At 37.2% G+C, this 17,282-nt stretch overlaps 1 protein-coding gene across 9 annotated transcripts in view; it reads right to left on the bottom strand.

The window, feature by feature from the left end:
- Positions 1-17,282, bottom strand: part of WDPCP (WD repeat containing planar cell polarity effector) — a 730,102-nt gene that overhangs the window by 40,514 nt on the left and 672,306 nt on the right. For 5 of the 9 annotated variants that reach the window (XM_034953245.3, XM_063594910.1, XM_055107900.2 and 2 more), the window contains one exon: positions 11,646-11,677. In XM_034953245.3, the coding sequence (XP_034809136.1) occupies positions 11,646-11,677 (32 nt within the window). Of the gene's footprint in view, positions 1-11,645; positions 11,678-12,226; positions 12,307-17,282 lie in introns of all 9 variants that reach the window. The other 4 variants (XM_055107901.1, XM_003830886.6, XM_063594911.1 and 1 more) reach the window with 1 other exon arrangement.

Here is a 17,282-nt window from a genome sequence, read left to right as displayed (position 1 = left end):
TGTATTTTTAGTAGAGACAGGGTTTCACCATGTTGGTCAGGCTGGCCTCAAACTCCTGACCTCGTGATCCGCCCGCCTCAGCCCCCCAAAGTGCTGGGATTACAGGCATGAGCCACCATGTCCAGCTGATTTTTACTTTTAATTCTGTTTCTGTGGTGTATCACATTTATTGGCTTGCAGATGTTAAACCATCCCTACATCATCCCTGGTATGAAACCCACTTGATCATGGTGGATTATCTCTTTGATATGTTGTTGGATTTGGTTAGCTAGAGCTAGTAGTTGTTAAGAAGTTTAACATCAATGTTCATCAAGGATATCGGTCTATAGTTTTCTTTTTTGGTTATGTCCTTTCCTGGATTTGGTATTAGGGTGATGCTGGCTTCATAAAATGAATTACGGAGGGTTCCTTCTTTCTCTATCTTGTGGAATAGTATCAAAAGGATTGGTACCAATTCTTCTTTGAATGTCTGGTAGAATCCGAATGTCTCCTGTGAATCCATCTGGCCTGGACTCTTTTTTTTGTTGTTGTTGGTAATTTTAAAAATACCATTTCAATCTCGCTGCTTGTTATTGGTCTGTTCAGGGTATCTAATTTTTCCTGATTTAAGCTAGAAGGGCTGTATTTTTTCCAGGAATTTATCCATCTCTTCTAGGTTTTCTAGTTCATGTGCCTAAAGGTGTTCATAGTAGACTTGAATGATCTTTTGTATTTCAGTGGTGTCAGTTGTAATATCTCCTGTTTCGTTTCTTATTGAGGTTATTTGGCTTCTCTCTCTTCTTCTCTTGGTTAATCTTGCTAATGATCTATCAGTTTTATTTATCTTTTCAAAGAACCAGCTTTTTGTCTCATTTATCTTTTGTATTTTTTGTTTGTTTCAATTTCATTTAGTTCTGCTCTCATCTTGGCAGTTCTCTTATTTCTGCTGGGTTTGAGTTTGGTTTGTTCTTGTTTCTGTAGTTCCTTGAGGTATGACCTTAGAATGTGAGTTTGTGCCCTTTCAGTCTTTTTGATGTAGGTGCTTAGGGCTATGAACTTTCATCTTAGCACCGCCTTTCCTGTATCCTAGAGGTTTTGATAGGTTGTGTCATTATTGTCATTCAGTTCAAATAATTTTTTAATTTCCATCTTGATTTCATTTTTGACTCAATGCTCATTCAGGAGCACGTTATTTAATTTCTATGTATTTGCATGGTTCTGAAGGTTCCTTTTGGAGTTGATTTCCAGTTTTATTCCACTGTGATCTGAGAGCGTGCTTGATATAATTTCAAATTTTTAAAATTTATTGAGGCTCGTTTTATGGGCTATCATATGCTGTATCTTGGAGAAAGTTCCATGCACTGTGTGTTCTGTGGTTGTTGGATGAAATGTTCTGTTTATATCTGTTAAGTCCATTTGTTTTAAGGTATAGTTTAAATCCATTGTTTCTTTGTTGAGTTTCTGTCTTGATGTCCTGTCTAGTGCTGTCAGTGGAGTAGTGTAGATCTTAGGTCTATTCTTAGGTCTATTAGTAATTGTTTCTTAGGTCTATTAGTAATTGTTATATAAATTTGGGAGCTGCAGTGTTAGGGGTGTGTGTGTGTGTGTGTATATATATACACATATATATACACACATACATATATACACATACATATATATACACACATACATATATATACACATACATATATATACACACACACACACACACACACACACACACACACCCATCTATATACATATTTTGAGACAGAGTTTTGCTGTCATCCAGGCTGGAGTGCAGTGGTGCGATCTTGGCTCACTACACCTTCTGCCTCCCAAGTTCAAGCGATTCTCCTGCCCCAGCCTCCTGGAGTAGCGGGGACTACAGGCACATGTCACCGCAGGTGCCTCTGTTTTTAGGATTGTGATATTTCCTGTTGGACAAGGTTTTTACCATTATATAATGTCCCTCTTGGTCTCTTTTAACTGCTGTTACTTTAAAATTTGTTTTGTCTGGTATAAGAATAGCTGCCCCTGCTCGCTTTTGGTGTCCATTTGCATGAAATGCCTTTTTCTGCCCCTTTACTTTAAGTTTATGTGAGTCCTTATGTGTTAGGTGAGTCTTCTGAAGGCAGCAGAGAGTTGGTTGGTGAGTTCTTATCCATTCTGTAGTTCTGTATTTTTTAAGAGGAGCATTTAGGCCATTTACATTCAATGTTAGTATTGAAATATGAGGTACCGTTGCATTCATTGTGATTTTTGTTGCCTGCGTACTTTGTTTTTTTTGTTGTTTTTGCTTTTTAACATGTATTTTTGTTTTATAGGTCCTGTGTGATTTATGCTTTAAAGAGGTTCTGTTTTGATGTGTTTCCAGAATTTGTTTCAAGATTTACAGCTCCTTCTAGCAGTTCTTATAGTGGTGGCTTGGTAATGGCAAATTCTCTCAGCATTTGTTTGTCTGAAAACAACTGTATCTTTGCTTCATACATGATGCTTACTTTTGCTGGATACTAAATTCTTGGCTGATAATTGTTTTGTTTGAGGAGGCTGAAGATAGGGCACCAATCTCTTCTAGCTTGTAGGGGTTCTGCTGAGAAATCTGATAGGTTTTCCTTTATAGGTTACTTGGTTCTTCTGTCTTACAGGTTTTAAGATTCTTTCTTTTGTCTTAACTTTGGATAACCTGATGACTATGTGCCTAGGCGAAGATCTTTTTGCAATGAATTTTCCAGGTGTTCTTTGTGCTTCTTGTATTTGGATGTCTAGGTCTCTAGCAAGGCTGGGGAAGTTTTCCTTGATTATTCCCCCAAATATGTTTTCCAAGCTTTTAGAATTCTCTTCTTCCTCAGGAACACTGATTATTCTTAAGTTTGGTTGTTTAACGTAATCCCAGACTTCTTCATGACTTTGTTCATATTTTCTTATTCTTTTTTCTTTGACCTTGTTGGATTGGGTTAGTTCAAAGACCTTGTTTTCGAGCTCTGAATTTCTTTCTTCTCCTTGTTCAATTCTATTGGTGAGACTTTCCAGAGCATTTACCCTTTATTTTATTTTATTTTATTTTGAGACGGAGTCTCGCCCTGTCACCCAGGCTGGAGTGCAGTGGCACGGCTCAATGGCTCAATGCAACCTCCACCTCCTGGGTTCCAGTGATTCCCTGGCTAATTTTTGTATTTTTGTCCAGCTAATTTTTGTATTTTTAGTAGAGATGGGGTTTCGCCATGTTGGCCAGACTGGTCTCAAAATCCTGGCCTTGTGATCTGCCCGCCTCACCCTCCCAAAGTACTGGGATTAGAGGGGTGAGCCACCATGCCTGGGCAGCATTTCACATTTCTAAAAGTGTGTCCAAAGTTTCCTGATTTTTTGGTTGTTTTTTCTTTAAGCTATCTATTTCCTTGAATATTTCTCCCTTCACTTGTTGCATCACTTTTTGGATTTCCTCGCATTAAAATTGGGCTTCACCTTTCTCTAGTCCATCCCTCTTTAGCTTAATAACTAACCTCCCTAAATTCTTTTTCAGGTAAATCAGGGATTTCTTCTTGATTTGGATCCACTGCTGCTGAACTAGTGTGATTTTTTGGGGGTGTTGAAGAGCCTTGTTTTGTCATATTACCAGGGTTTGTTTTCTGGTTCCTTCTCATTTGGGTAGGCTCTATCAGAGGGAAGGTTTACGGCTGAAGGCTGCTGTTCAGGTTCTTTTGTCCCACAGGGTGTTCCCTTGATGTAGTACTCTCCCCCTTTTCCTATGGATGTGGCTTCCTGTGAGCCGTACTACAGTGATTGTTGTTTCTCTTCTGGGTCTAGCTACCCAGCTGGTTTATCTGGCTCCAGGCTGGTACTGGGGGTTGTCTGCACAGAGTCCTGTGATATGAAGCATCTATGGGTCTCTCATTCATGGATACCAGTGCCTGTTCCAGTGGAGATGGCAGGGCTGTGTGATGGACTCCGTGAGGGTTCTTGGCTTTGGTGGTTTAATGCTCTATTTTTGGGCTGGTTGGACTCTTGCCAGGAGGTGCGCTTTCCAGAAAGCATCAGCTGTAGTAATATAGAGAGGGACCAGCGGTGGGTGGGCCCTGGCACTCCGAAGATTATATGCCATTTGTCTTCTGCTACCAGGGTGAATAGGGAAGTACCATCAGGTGGGGGTGGGGCTAGGAATGTCTGAGCTCAGACTCTCCTTGGGCAGGTCTTGCTGTGCCTGCTGTGGCGGATGGGGGTGAGATCCCCAGGTCACTGGAGTTGGGTACCTAGGAGGATTATGGCTGCCTCTGCTGAGAAATGCAGTTTCTCAGGGAAGTAGGGGAAAGCCGGCAGTCACTGGCCTCACCCAGCTCCCATGCAAACTGAAGGGCCTGTCTCACTCCCACCATGCCCCCGAACAACAGTCCTGAGTCTTTTTCCAGGCAGAGGGCATGATGGGCTTGAAAACTTGTCCTGGGCTACCTGCCTCCCAGCTGCAAAAGAAAAGGGCCTGAATTTTAAAGTAGTTTTTATCTAGTTCTGTGAAGAATCTCAGTGGTAGTTTAATAGAAATAGCATTGAATCTATACATTGCTTTGGGTAGTATGGCCATTTTAACAATATTGATTCTTCCTGTTCATGAGCATGGAATGTTTTTCCATTTGTTTGTGTCATCTCTGATTTCCTTGAGCAGTGTTTTGTAGTTCTCATTGTAGAGATCTTTCACCTCTTGGATTAGCTGCATTCCTAGGTGTTTTATTCTTTTTGTAACAATTGTGAATGGGATTGTGTTCCTGATTTGGCTCTTGGCTTGGCTATTGTTGGTGTATAGGAATGCTAGTGATTTTTGTACATTGGTTTTGTATCCTGAAACTGCTGAAGTTGTTTATCAGCTGAAGGAGCTTCTGGGCTGAGATTATGGGGTTCTCTAGATATAGGACCATGTTGTCTGCAAACAGGGATAGTTTGACTTCCTCTCTTCCTATTTGGATGCCCTTTATTTCTTTCTCTTGCCTGGTTGCTCTGGCTATAACTTCCAATACTCTGTTGAATAGGAGTGGTGAGAGAGGGCATCCTTGTCTTGTGTCAGTTTTCTAGGGGAATGTTTCCAGCTTTTGCCCGTTCAGTATGATTTTGGCTATGGGTTTGTCATATATGGCTCTTTTTTTTTGAGGTATGTTCCTTCAGTACCTAGTTTATTGAGAGCATGTTTTTTTTTTTTTTTTTTTTTTTTTGACAGAGTCTTGCTGTATTGCCCAGGCTGGAGTGCAGTCGTGCAATCTTAGCTCATTGTAATCTCTGCCTCCGCCTCCTGAGTAGCTGGGACTATAGGCACACGCCACCATGCCCAGCTAATTTTTGTATTTTTAGTAGAGATGGGGTTTCCATGTTGGCCAGGATGGCCTTGATCTCCTGACCTCGTGATCTACCCGCCTCGGCCTCCCAAAGTGCTGGGATTACAGGCGTAAGCCACTGTTCCCGGCCGAGAGTTTTTAACATGTTAATGATATGTATGCTAAAGTGGCTAAAGAGGCGAAGCGTATGGATATCTGCAACTTACTTTGAAATGTATCAAAAATAAGATGTTTCAATGCAATAAAAGTTGAAAAAAATAAGATGGATTGATAAAGGGACAGGTTAATGGACAGATAAGTGATAACGCAATTATTGTAAGACATTAATGGTCGAATCCAAATAGTGGGCATACGGATGTTTACTGTACCTTCTTAGAACTTTACTGTATATTTAAAACTTTTCATAATAAAATTTTGGTAAAACTAGTGTTACTGAGAAGGTATCTAAGCCTACATAGGTCTAGTTTGGTTCAGTCAACATTTAGTGACACCTATAGTGCTCAAAGTGATATAATAAGTATTAGGGATGTAAGAATGAAGTAACTCAGACTCTTTGAGGTAAAGAGTGGCAGGAAATAAAACTGGAAAGCACAGGTTAGTTAATGGAGAGTCTTATACACCATGATAAGGAGCTTGGACTTTATCCTATGGGGTTTTAGGGAGGGGAATGATACTTAGGTAGGTTACTTTAGCAGCATTGTGGAGGCTAGATTTCAGGAGGTGGTGGTGGTGGTAGTGGGTATAGACTAAAGACAAAGATAATAATTAGGAAGCAGTACTCCAAGTGAAGATGATTGATTAGCCTAAATTCCAATGGTTATAGGGCTAGTTTCTAGAAATATTTAGGAGCATTAATCAATTGAATTTGATTGGTTGGATTAATTGTAAGTGGGTTATAGAGAATCAAGAACGACAGAGACCACATATGGAGGAGCAAGTTTGGAGTTTGAGGGGAAAATGATGAGTTTAGTTTAAGACATCTTATGTTTGGGATATTATCTAGTCAAAGACTTCTTTATTCATGCATTTTTGCCTACGTTATTTTAAAAACATTCACTATAGAATTCCATGTCTGTTGCTAACAGTAAGATGTAGAGCAAAATGGATACAGATACTGCCTTTTAGAAAGTTACAGCCTAATAGGCTGGGTGCGGTGGCTTATGCCTGTAATCCCAGCACTTTGGGGGGCCAAGGTGGGCAGATCACTTGAGCTCAGTAGTTCGAGACCAACCTGGGTAACATGGTGAAACCTCATCTGTACTAAAAATGCAAAAATTAGCTGGGAGTGGTGGCACGTGCCTGTCATCTCAGCTACTTGGGAGGCTGAGGCAGGGGAAGTGCTTGAACCCGGAGGCAGAGGTTGCAGTGAGCCAAGATCGTGCCACTGCACTGCAGTCTGGGTGACAGAGTAAGACTCTGTCTTAAAAAAAAAAAAGTTACAGCCTAGTGAAGGAGATAATTAAACCAGAGTTATAATAAAAAGTGATATTTATGGTGATAGGAAAAGTACAAGATGGTATGGAACTTCCTAGAAGGAACAGTTATTTTAACATTGGCTTGTAGGTATTATCAGTTTGAAGCCTGGGATGAAGCCTGGACTGGAGATACCAATTAATGTCTTTCTGCTGCTGATTCCTGAGAGTTGATAAAAATGTCTCAGCAACTCAGGAGGCTGAGGTGGGAGGATGGCTTGAGCTTGGGAGGTTAAGGCTGCAGTGAGCTGTGATCACACCACTGCACTCCAGTCTGGGTGACAGAATGAGACACTGTATCAAGAAAAAAAAAGTCGTTCATTTTTCCTTTTGAGACAGAGTCTCATTCTGTCGCCCAGGCTGGAGTGCAGTGGCATGACCTTTCCTCACTGCAACCTCTGCCTCCTGGGTTGAAACGATTCTTGTGTCTCAGTCTCCCGAGTAGCTGGGATTACAGGCGTGTACCACCACGCCAGCTAATATTTGTTTTTGTTTTTGTTTTTGTTTTAGTAGAGACAGGGTTTCACCATGTTCACCAGGCTGGTCTTGAATTTCTGGCCTCACGTGATCCACCCACCTCCCAAAGTGCTGGGATTACAGGTGTGAACCACTACTCCTAGCTGAGAAAAAAAAAAAAAGTATTTTCTTTTCTGTCCACTAAAAAAGTCTAAAAGCCAAGATTAACCCAGAGAAAACAGAAGAAATGGAGAAATAGTAGATTCTAGGTGTAAGACAGGGAATTTACAAGGAATTTACAAGATGAGTCTGGGACATCTCATGCCATAAAAGTTAGGCTGCTGCCAAAGACTAATAGGGTTAAAAGGACACAGGAGCCAACACACACACACACACACACACACACACACACACACACACCCCCCAAACCCCAATGGATTAAAGACAAATGTGAAAGGTAAAAACTTTAATAAAAGGAGATTATCTGTATGAGATTGGAAATAAGGAAGGACATCTTAAACAAGATATAAAAGCATACCATAAAGGTATAATGGTGCATTCTTGTCTTTAATATAGTCAAAAATTTTTTTCGTCAACCACAAAGACAGGAAAAAGATAAGCAACAACTTGGGAGGAGTTATTTGTAACACTGACAAAGGATTAGTTTCTAAAATATATAAAGACTACTACAAATCAGTGAGAAAAAGGCAAAGAACTCAGTGGAAAAATGAGTAAAACATAGGAATAGGCATTTCAAGGAAGAAGAAACAAGATGACAAGAAACATATGAAAAGATGTTCAACCTCATTATTAATCAGGCAAATACAAATTAAAACCTCAATGAGAAACCACTACACAGCTACTAGGGATGGCAAACATTTAAAAACCTGAGTGTTTAAGTATTAGCAAGATGTGGAGAAATGGAAACTCTTATACTTGTTTAGTGGAAATATAAATTGGCAAAACTACTCTAGGAAATATTTGGAATTATTTATTAAAATTAAAGATGTGTATTGCCTGTGACCAGAAATTTCCCTCCTAAGTATATACCCTAGGAATATATAGTTGCCCTGTTTGTAATAGAAAAAGCTAGAATCAACATAAATGTCCATTAACAGAAGAATGAATAAACTGAGTAGTGGATGAATAAATTGTATTCAGTTGGTGAAATACTATAGGCAGTGAAAATGAACATACCTACATCTACATATGTCAGCATGGCTATATTCAAAAATAATATTTAGTGAAAAAAGTAAGTAACAAGAAGAATGCACTATGCTTCCACTTATATAAAGTTCAGAAAGAAGTAAAATTAAACAAGTTGTTAAATGAGTTTGAGACCAACAATATAGCAAGACCCTGTCTCTACAAAAAGCCCAAAATTAGCTAGGCATGGTGGCATGCACCTATAATTCTAGCTACTCAGAGGGCTGAGGTGGGATGACTGCTTATGCCCAGGAGTTTGAGGTTACAGTGAGCTGTATTCATGCAACTGCACTCCAGCCTGGGTGACAGAGTGAGACTCTTTCTCTTAAAAAAAAAAAAAGATTTTATTTATGGAACTTGCCTCATATGGGAAAACCATAAAGACAAGCAAAGGAATGGTTAAGACAAAATTTAAGACTGAGAGTAGATGGAAGAAGAAATGTAATTGAGGAGGGACACCCAGGGGACTTCAAAGGTACTGGTAATGTTAATGATTTTTCTCTCAATGGTGGGATGAAGGTGATTTCTATTTTGTTTTCTGGCTTTCCATATTTTTGTATGTGTGGCTTTCTGAGAGGTGATGTCATGTAGGGGTTTCTCTAGGGTTGTGTTTCTTAACCAAGGATGACTTTTTACTGTCTTCCTCCCCCCAGGAGACATTTGGCAATGTCTGGAGAGTTATTTGGTTGCCGTGACTGGGGTTGGGAAACTACTGGCATTCAGTAGACAGAGGCCAGGGATTGCTGCTAAACATCCTACAATGCACAGGACAGCCCAAGAGCAAATAATTATTTGGCCCAAAATGTCAATAGCGCTAAGGTTCAGAAACCCTGTTCTAAGAGCCAGACTCTTTGGGTTTGAATTCCAGCTTTGCACTTTACAACCTGGGAGACTATGGGAAATTACTAATCTGTATGTCTCAGTATCATTGTTTATATGAGGCTAATAGTAGTATCCATCTCATAGGTTTGTTGTGAGAATTAACTGAATTAAAACATAAGGTACTGAGTCCAGAACCAGAAAAATAAGAAGTACTTGATAAATACTAACAATAATGTTTTATTATTATTTTTGTTGAATATATTCAATTGGTTGAGAAAAAAGTTGATTAAAAGAAATATGTTGTAAAATAGTTATTATAGCAATAGAAAATTATGCAAAGACACACATATGCAGAAACCCTACTTTAAAATGTAGCATGTGGAAATTTCACAAGAAGACTTTGCAAACAATGACAGCCTGTTATAATCCGTATCTTATCTGTACTTAATAGCAATTTCTAAACAAGAAACCAGAGCACTGAACATAAAGTGTATATGAGTTAGTGCTAATCTGAATTTAAGCTATATTAGTAACTGAACTCAGTGTTGTGACAAATTACATTACAAAAACCATCCTATACTTTAGTACACAAACTGATATTTCCCGTATTCTCTATAAAGACCCTTCCAGAAAGATCCTTGGGAAGTCAGTTTCTTGATTGAATTTCATGTACACTTGTTTATCCAAGTGGATGTGTCTGTAAAGTTGTGACAGGATGCTGTTTTTTTGTTTGTTTGCTTATTTCAAGACAGGGTCTTACTCTGCTATTGCTCGGGGTGGAGTGCAGTGGTGTGATCTCAGCTCACTACAATCTCCAGCTCCTGGGCTCAAGTGATCTTCCCACCTTAGCCTCCTGAGTAGCTGTGACTACAGGTACACGCCACTGTGCCTGGCTACTTTTTGTATTTTTAGTAGAGATGGGGTTTTGCCATGTTGTCCAGGCTGGTCTCGAACTCCTGGGCTTATGCAATCCACCTTCCTTAGCTTCGCAAAGTGCTTGGGTGTGAGCCACTGCACCTGGCCAGGATGTTGTTGTTGTTCTTTTTTTAAAACAAGTATTCTTAAAAAATAAGCTATTTAAAATATATACAATTTATGGTAAAGTTTCTTGAAGCTTTCGCAAATTAAACAAATTTTTAGGCATGTATATTCAACTGTAATATGGCGTATTTCCCTCCAAGCAAATAAAGATTATTATTTTTATTTTCAATGCAGGTATGTCCAGAAAGAAGTAGATTGAAGCAATGATATTGACCATTACTATCATTAGTATAGTTCCATATAATTAGCAAAGTCCTATCACATTTGTGTTCAAAAAAGAGCATAAAAATCCCGTGGAGTGTGTGGCATTATCTCTATTTTAGGAATGAAGAAGTTGAGGCTTAGAGAGATGAAATGACTCGCCCAAAGTTATAATGCTAGAAATTGTGGGACTATCATTCAGACTCAAGTCTCACAATAAATCCTAGCCTTTCTGTAATTGGTATAACAGGGAATTGCTATTTCCTCTCAAAATGAACTGAGATGCGATGTCAGAGACAGACAGGGAGAAGGGTTCAGAACTACCTGTCAGATGTGATATTTTATATGCATTATTTATAAAAATTATATGTAATAAAATATATTGAATAATTTAATCATTATTATACACCTTTTATTTTTAAATTTTTTACTTTGGATAATCTCAAACATATACCAAAGAGAGAATGACATTTGCAAACTGCTGTATTACCCGCTACCCAGCTTCATCAGTTATCAACTCCTGGCTACTCTTTTTTTTTTTTTCTGTGACACAGAGTCTTGCTCTGTCACCCAGGCTGGAGTGCAGTGGCATGATCTTGGCTCACTGCAATTTCTTCCTCCTGGGTTCAAGTAATTCTCATGCCTCAGCCTCCCAAGCAGCTGGGATTACAGGTGCAGCCGCCACACCTGGCTAATTTTTGTATTTTTAGTAGAGAGGGTTTTGCCATGTTGGCCAGGCTGGTCTCAAACTCCTGGCTTCAAGTGATCCACCTGCCTCGGCCTGCCAAAATGCTGGGATTACAGGCATGAGCCACCGCGCCCTGCCAACATCTGGTTACTCTTAATTCACCTATATCCCTTCTACTTTCTCCCTACTGAATCATTTTGAGTCAACTTGAAGATGTGTAATTTCATTTGTACCTACTCTGTTATGCACAATTTTATTTTAAAATAGCTTTTAAATAATAATTACAACTTGGGAATACTGAAAAGCTGAATAGTTTTTTAGAAGCTGTTAGTGTAGTTAATGTAGACCAGTTAATCTAGTTAATGTAGTCCAGTTAATGTAGACCAATAGATAGCATTTCTTGAGTTCAAAATAATCACATACATTATGCTTTTCTCTTAGAATTTAAATGTCTAGTAATAAACAGAGAAAGTGTTTTACCTGTTCTCTGCCGTCTTCTCTCAGTTCTCCGTCTAAAGTAAAAGATTAAAACATTAATTATCTTAAAAGTCTAATAATGGACCTTAAGAAAATTTTTTTACAACACTAAAAACAGAAATGCTTAAAATAATAACAAGTTACAATGCTGAGAACTCTAGAGAAATAAAAAACCAAACCTTAACATAGTATGAAAGTGCCAATCATTTTCATATATATGTGTATGGCTACCTTGCATTACAGTATTTACTATGTACAGTATATACTATAGTATATACTAGCAGCATATCACTTGAGAGCTTATTAGAAATGCAGAGCCATAGGCTCCAGCCCAGATCTACTGAATCAGAATCAACTTTTTAACAAGATCTCCAAGTTTATCTATATTTATTTGTATGATCATTGAAATTTCACCTTTGTAATAATCAGGCAACTTGGTATTTTATATCAATGACAAGCAGTCTTATACCAACTAGAAATGCTCAGAGTTTTCCTATTTTTATTAATTTACTGAAAGTTCTTGCAAGCTATAACATAGTTTTTCTGTTATACTTTGAATACTTGGGTGTCTTGAATACCATTACCTTCTGCATTACAGGTATTAGTCATCAAAAATCCAGAACAGATGTCTTTTTCAAGTTCATTCCTTCTGTCAATTATTTGTCTGCAGTATATGGGTGTTTTTAATTGGAAAAAGGATTAAAAAAGAAAATTTTAAGGTTAGGTATAAGTTATAGATTTTAAAGTATTAAAATATTTTAAAATTTCTGGGTTAAAAAATGTAATTAAAAAATTTCTTTGGAAACTTTCAACAATATAGTAATCATTTAAATACCATTATATTTAAAAACAGAGAAAGCCACTTTTAATTTTTCCACCATTAAATATTTTACCGGACATTTCAAAGAGCAGTTAAATTAAACTTTAACATACAGATAATGTATTTTACATATGAAGTTTTAAGAGAAACAATCATGGAAACCAAATGTGATGCTCTGAACTCATGGTTATTATAAAATTAAAATGAATGATGAAGTTTTATAAACTTGTAAAAGTAATTCACTTTTGATGTAGAAAACCCCCCACCAAAACATAGAAAAAGAATAATATAAATATCCAGAGTTGTTCTCTGGATATTTAGCTCCACTACTTATTATTATGTATCTTTTAAAAAAATAAAACTGAGATAATGTGGTCTTGTGAAATTTCATGTCATCATCTTTCACTTATTTTTTTTTGTTTCAAAATTTGTACTGTTTATATGTTAAAACTGACTTTCTTAAGGTATAGAGTTTTGTGAATTTTAACAGATGTTTAGATTCCTGTTATTACCATTACAAACAGAATATAGAACAGTTTCATCATGCCAAAAAACCCTCCCTTATATACTTTATAGTCACACCCCCCTCAACCTATACACCCTGGCAACCACAGAAATCTTCTTCATAACTATAGTTTTGACTTCACGAATGTTGTATAATTGGAATTATACCATATAAACTTTTGTGACTGACTTCTGTCATTCAGTATAATGCCCTGATATTCATCCAAGTTGTTAAACGTGTATCAATGGTTCACTGCTTTTTATTGCTGAGCAGTATTCCATTACAGATGTGTGTACCAGTTTATTTATTCACCTGTTGAAGGGTATTTTTCTCAGTTTTTGAAAATTATGAATAAAACTGCTACAAGCATTCATGTACAGGTTCTTGTGTGAACCTGTTTTTACTTTTCTAGTGTAAATACTTAATGGGATTGTTGAATCATATGGTGAATACATGTTTAACTTTATAAGAAACTGCAAAACCATTTCCCAGAAGAGTTGTACCATTTTATATTACATTTCATGTGACAATGAATGAGAGTTCAGTTACTTTGCATCATCCTCACCAGCACCTGGAATTGTCAGTATTTTTAAAAATTATTGACATTCTAATAGGTGTACAGAGGTATCTATCTCATCATGGTTTTAATTTCAATTTCCCAAATAGCTAATGATATTAAATTTATTTGTTTGCTATCCATATATCTCCTTATTGAAATGTCCGTCCAAGTCTTTTGACCACTGTAGTTGGGCTATTTGTTTTCTTACTGTTGAGCTTTGAGAGTTCTGTATATATTCTGGATACAACTCCTTTGCTGGATATGTGACTTGCAAATATTTGCTCCCATCATGTAGCTTGTCTTTTCAGGCTCCTAACAGTGCCTTTTGAGGAACAACAGTTGATGAAGTTACCAATTTTTTTTAAAATGGATCATGCTTTTGGTGTCTAGTTGGAGAATTCTTTGTTAATCCCAGGTCACAAATATTTCCTCCTATGCTTTCTTCTAAAAGTTTGATAGTTTTACATTTTATATTTAGATCTATGATTTATTTTTAGTTAATTTTTGAGAGTAATGTGTGAGGTTTAGTTTGAGATTCTTTGTGTGTCTGTGTGTGCATAGATGTGTATTGTGCCAATACCATTTGTTGAAAAACTGTCCTTTCTCCATTGAATTACCTTTGTACTTTTGTCAAAAATCAGCTGGGCATATTTATATGGGTCTATTTCTGGGTTATATGTTCTGTTTCATTAATCTGTGTGTCTGTCCTTTTACTAATACTGTAATTTCTTGATTAGTTATAGCTTTGGGGATGGCAAACCACAGTCCCTAGGCCAAATCCAGTTCATACATATTTTAGTAAATAAAGTTTTATTGGAACACCTTCATTTTATATTATCTATGGCTGCTTCCTTGCTATGATGACAGTTAAGTAGTTGTGACAGACTATGTGACCTGCAAAACGAAAAATCTTTACTAAATGGCCCTTCACAGAAAATGTTTGTCAACCCCTGCTTTAGCAAAAGTCCTAAGATCATGTATGATTCTTCCAACATTATTTTCCTTTTTCAAAATGTTTTTTGTTATTCTAGCTTCTTTGTCTCTTTGTATAAATTTTAGAATCAGCTTGTTGATATCTTTAAAAAATCCTTCTGGGATTTTGATCAGAATTTTATCAAATCTTTAGATTAATCAGAAATCTTTAGATTAGTCAGGAGACAGCTGACATCTTTACTATATTGAGTCCAAACCGTAAACACGTCTATTTATTTGTTTATTTATTTATTTGACAGAGTCTCGCTCTGTTGCTCAGACTGGAGAGCAGTGGCGGGATCTTGGCTCACTGCAACCTCCGCCCCCCGGATTCCAGCGATTCTCCTGCCTCAGCCTCCCGAGTAGCTGGGACTACAGGCGTGTGCCACCACACCCGGCTAATTTTTTTTTAATTTTTAACAGAGACGGTGTTTCACCATGTTGCCCAGGCTGGTCTCGAACTCCTGACCTCAGGTCCGCCCTCCTAGGCCTCCCAAAGTGTTGGGATTACAAGCATGAGCCACCATGCCAGGCCCATTTATTTTAATCTTCTTAAGTTTTTAGCATACAGATGGAATGTTTTGTTAGACTTATAACACAGTATTTCTTTTATTTTGGAGCTACTGTAATTTAAAAAGCTTTTTTGGTTTTCAATTGTACATTACTAGTATATAGAAATACAATTGGGCCGGGAGCAGTGGCTCATGCCTGTAATCGCAGCACTTTGGGAGGCCGAGGCAGGCAGATCGCCTGAGTTCAGGAGTTCGAGACCCGTCTGGCCAACATGGTAAAACCCCATCTCTACTAAAAATACAAAAAAATTAGCCAGGCGTGGTGGCATGCGCCTGTAATCCCAGCTACTAGGGAGGCTGAGGCAGGGGAATTGCTTGAACCAGGGAGGTGGAGGTTGCAGTGAGCCGAGGTCATGCCATTGCACTCTAGCCTGGGTGACAGAGCGAGACTGTCTCAAAAAAAAGAAAAAAAAGAAATACAACTGATTTTTATGTGTTGACCATATATCTTGTGACCTTGCTAAATGCACTTATTAGTTGTAGGAACCATTTTGTCTTCAAAAAGGGATGGTTTCATTTCTTCTTTAGTACAGTGTTCCATAAGAGTGGTAAAAGTGGACATTTTTACCATGTTTCCAATCTTAGGAGGAGAACATTCAGTCTTTCTCTATCAAGTAGGATAATAGCTGTAGTATTCTCTTTTTCCTTCTTGGTAGAAACTGTTTATAGTTTGAGGAAGCCCCCTTCTACTCCTAGTTTTCTGAGCTTTTTTTTTTTTTAATTATGAATGGGTATGGAATTTTGTCAGACATGCGTTTTGTACCAGTTGATTTGATCAGTTGATTTTTCTTATTTATATTGCTAAAATTGTGGATTACATTAATTTTTGAATATTGAATAAGCTGTGCATTCCCAAGGTAAATCCCACTTAATTCTGGTATACTATTATTTTTATATATTACTAAATTCTTAATCCTTGTTGAGGATTTTTACTTCTATATGTATGAGAGACAGTAGTCTATAGTTTTTTGTACTTTTTTTTCTTTCGTTTTGTAAAAAATTCCATGGGACTGCTTGATATATTTTTTTGTACTGTCTTTGGGTAGTAGCCTCAGAAAATGAGCTGGGATGTGTTGAATTATCATCTCATATTTTCTGAAAGAAATGTGTACAATTGCTAGTATATTTTTCTCTCAACGAATTCACCAGTGAAACCATCGGGACCTGGAGATATCTTTTACAGAGTTTTTTGTTTTGTTTTAAACTACAAATTTAATTCCTTTAATAGCCATAGGATTCAGATGATCTCTTTCATTTTCTGCCAGTTTGGGAGTTTGTGGCTTTCAAGGAATTATTCCATTCAAATTATGTTGTTAAACTTATTTGCATACAGTAGTTCATGACATTATTTTTTATCTACTTAATGTCGGTAAAGTTTAAGATAATATACCCTCTTTCGTTCCTGATATCAATAATCTATGTCTTCTTTTTCTCTTTGTCTGACTAGAGTTTTTTCAATTTTGTTGATCTTTTCAAACAGGCTTTTGACTTCATTAATTTTTTTGTTTTCAACTTCAATGATATATGCTCTTTATTATTTCCTTTCTTCTGCTTCCTTTGAGTTTACTTTGCTTTTCTTCCTTTAGTCTGTTTAGATGGAAGCTTAGATTGTTGACTGAGGCATTTCTTCTTTTCTCATATAAGCATTTAATTGAGTAAAATTCTTATTTTAAGCTGTGATTTTTTTTTCAGTTTATAATCTTTTCTGATTTCCTTAAGACCATCTCTTTGACCTAGGGATTATTTAGAAGTTTGTTAATTTCTAAGCGTTTGGAGAATTTTCTCTATTTCTTTCTTTTATTTATTTCTAATCTATTCCCATTATGGTCAGAGGACATACTTTGTGTATTCTTCTAGGTTTGTTTTATGACCCAGGATATGGTCTGTTTTGGTAAATGTTCACGTGCAAAAGGATGTGCGTTCTACTGTTGTTGGGTGGAATGATTTTCTGTCACTAGTTCTATCAGTTGTTGAGAAAGGACTGATGCAGTCTCCAAATGCAAATGTAGATCTGTCTGTTCCCATTGTGATCTCTATCATTTTTTCTTATATATTATGACATTCTCTTGTCAGATGCAAACACATTTAGAATTGTTATGCTTTCTTGATAAATTGGCTCTTTTATCATCTTTTCCTTCTTTGCTGGTGTCCCAAGTTTCCCTCTGGTATCATTTACCTTATGTCTCAAGAACTTTTAGTAATTCTTTAATAA

Source organism: Pan paniscus, chromosome 12, assembly GCF_029289425.2.
Source record: "Pan paniscus chromosome 12, NHGRI_mPanPan1-v2.0_pri, whole genome shotgun sequence".
In the NCBI taxonomy this organism is placed as follows: Eukaryota; Metazoa; Chordata; class Mammalia; order Primates; family Hominidae; genus Pan; species Pan paniscus.
The sequence above is the reverse complement of the archived record's forward strand: the minus strand, read 5'-3'. Positions and strand labels throughout refer to the sequence as shown.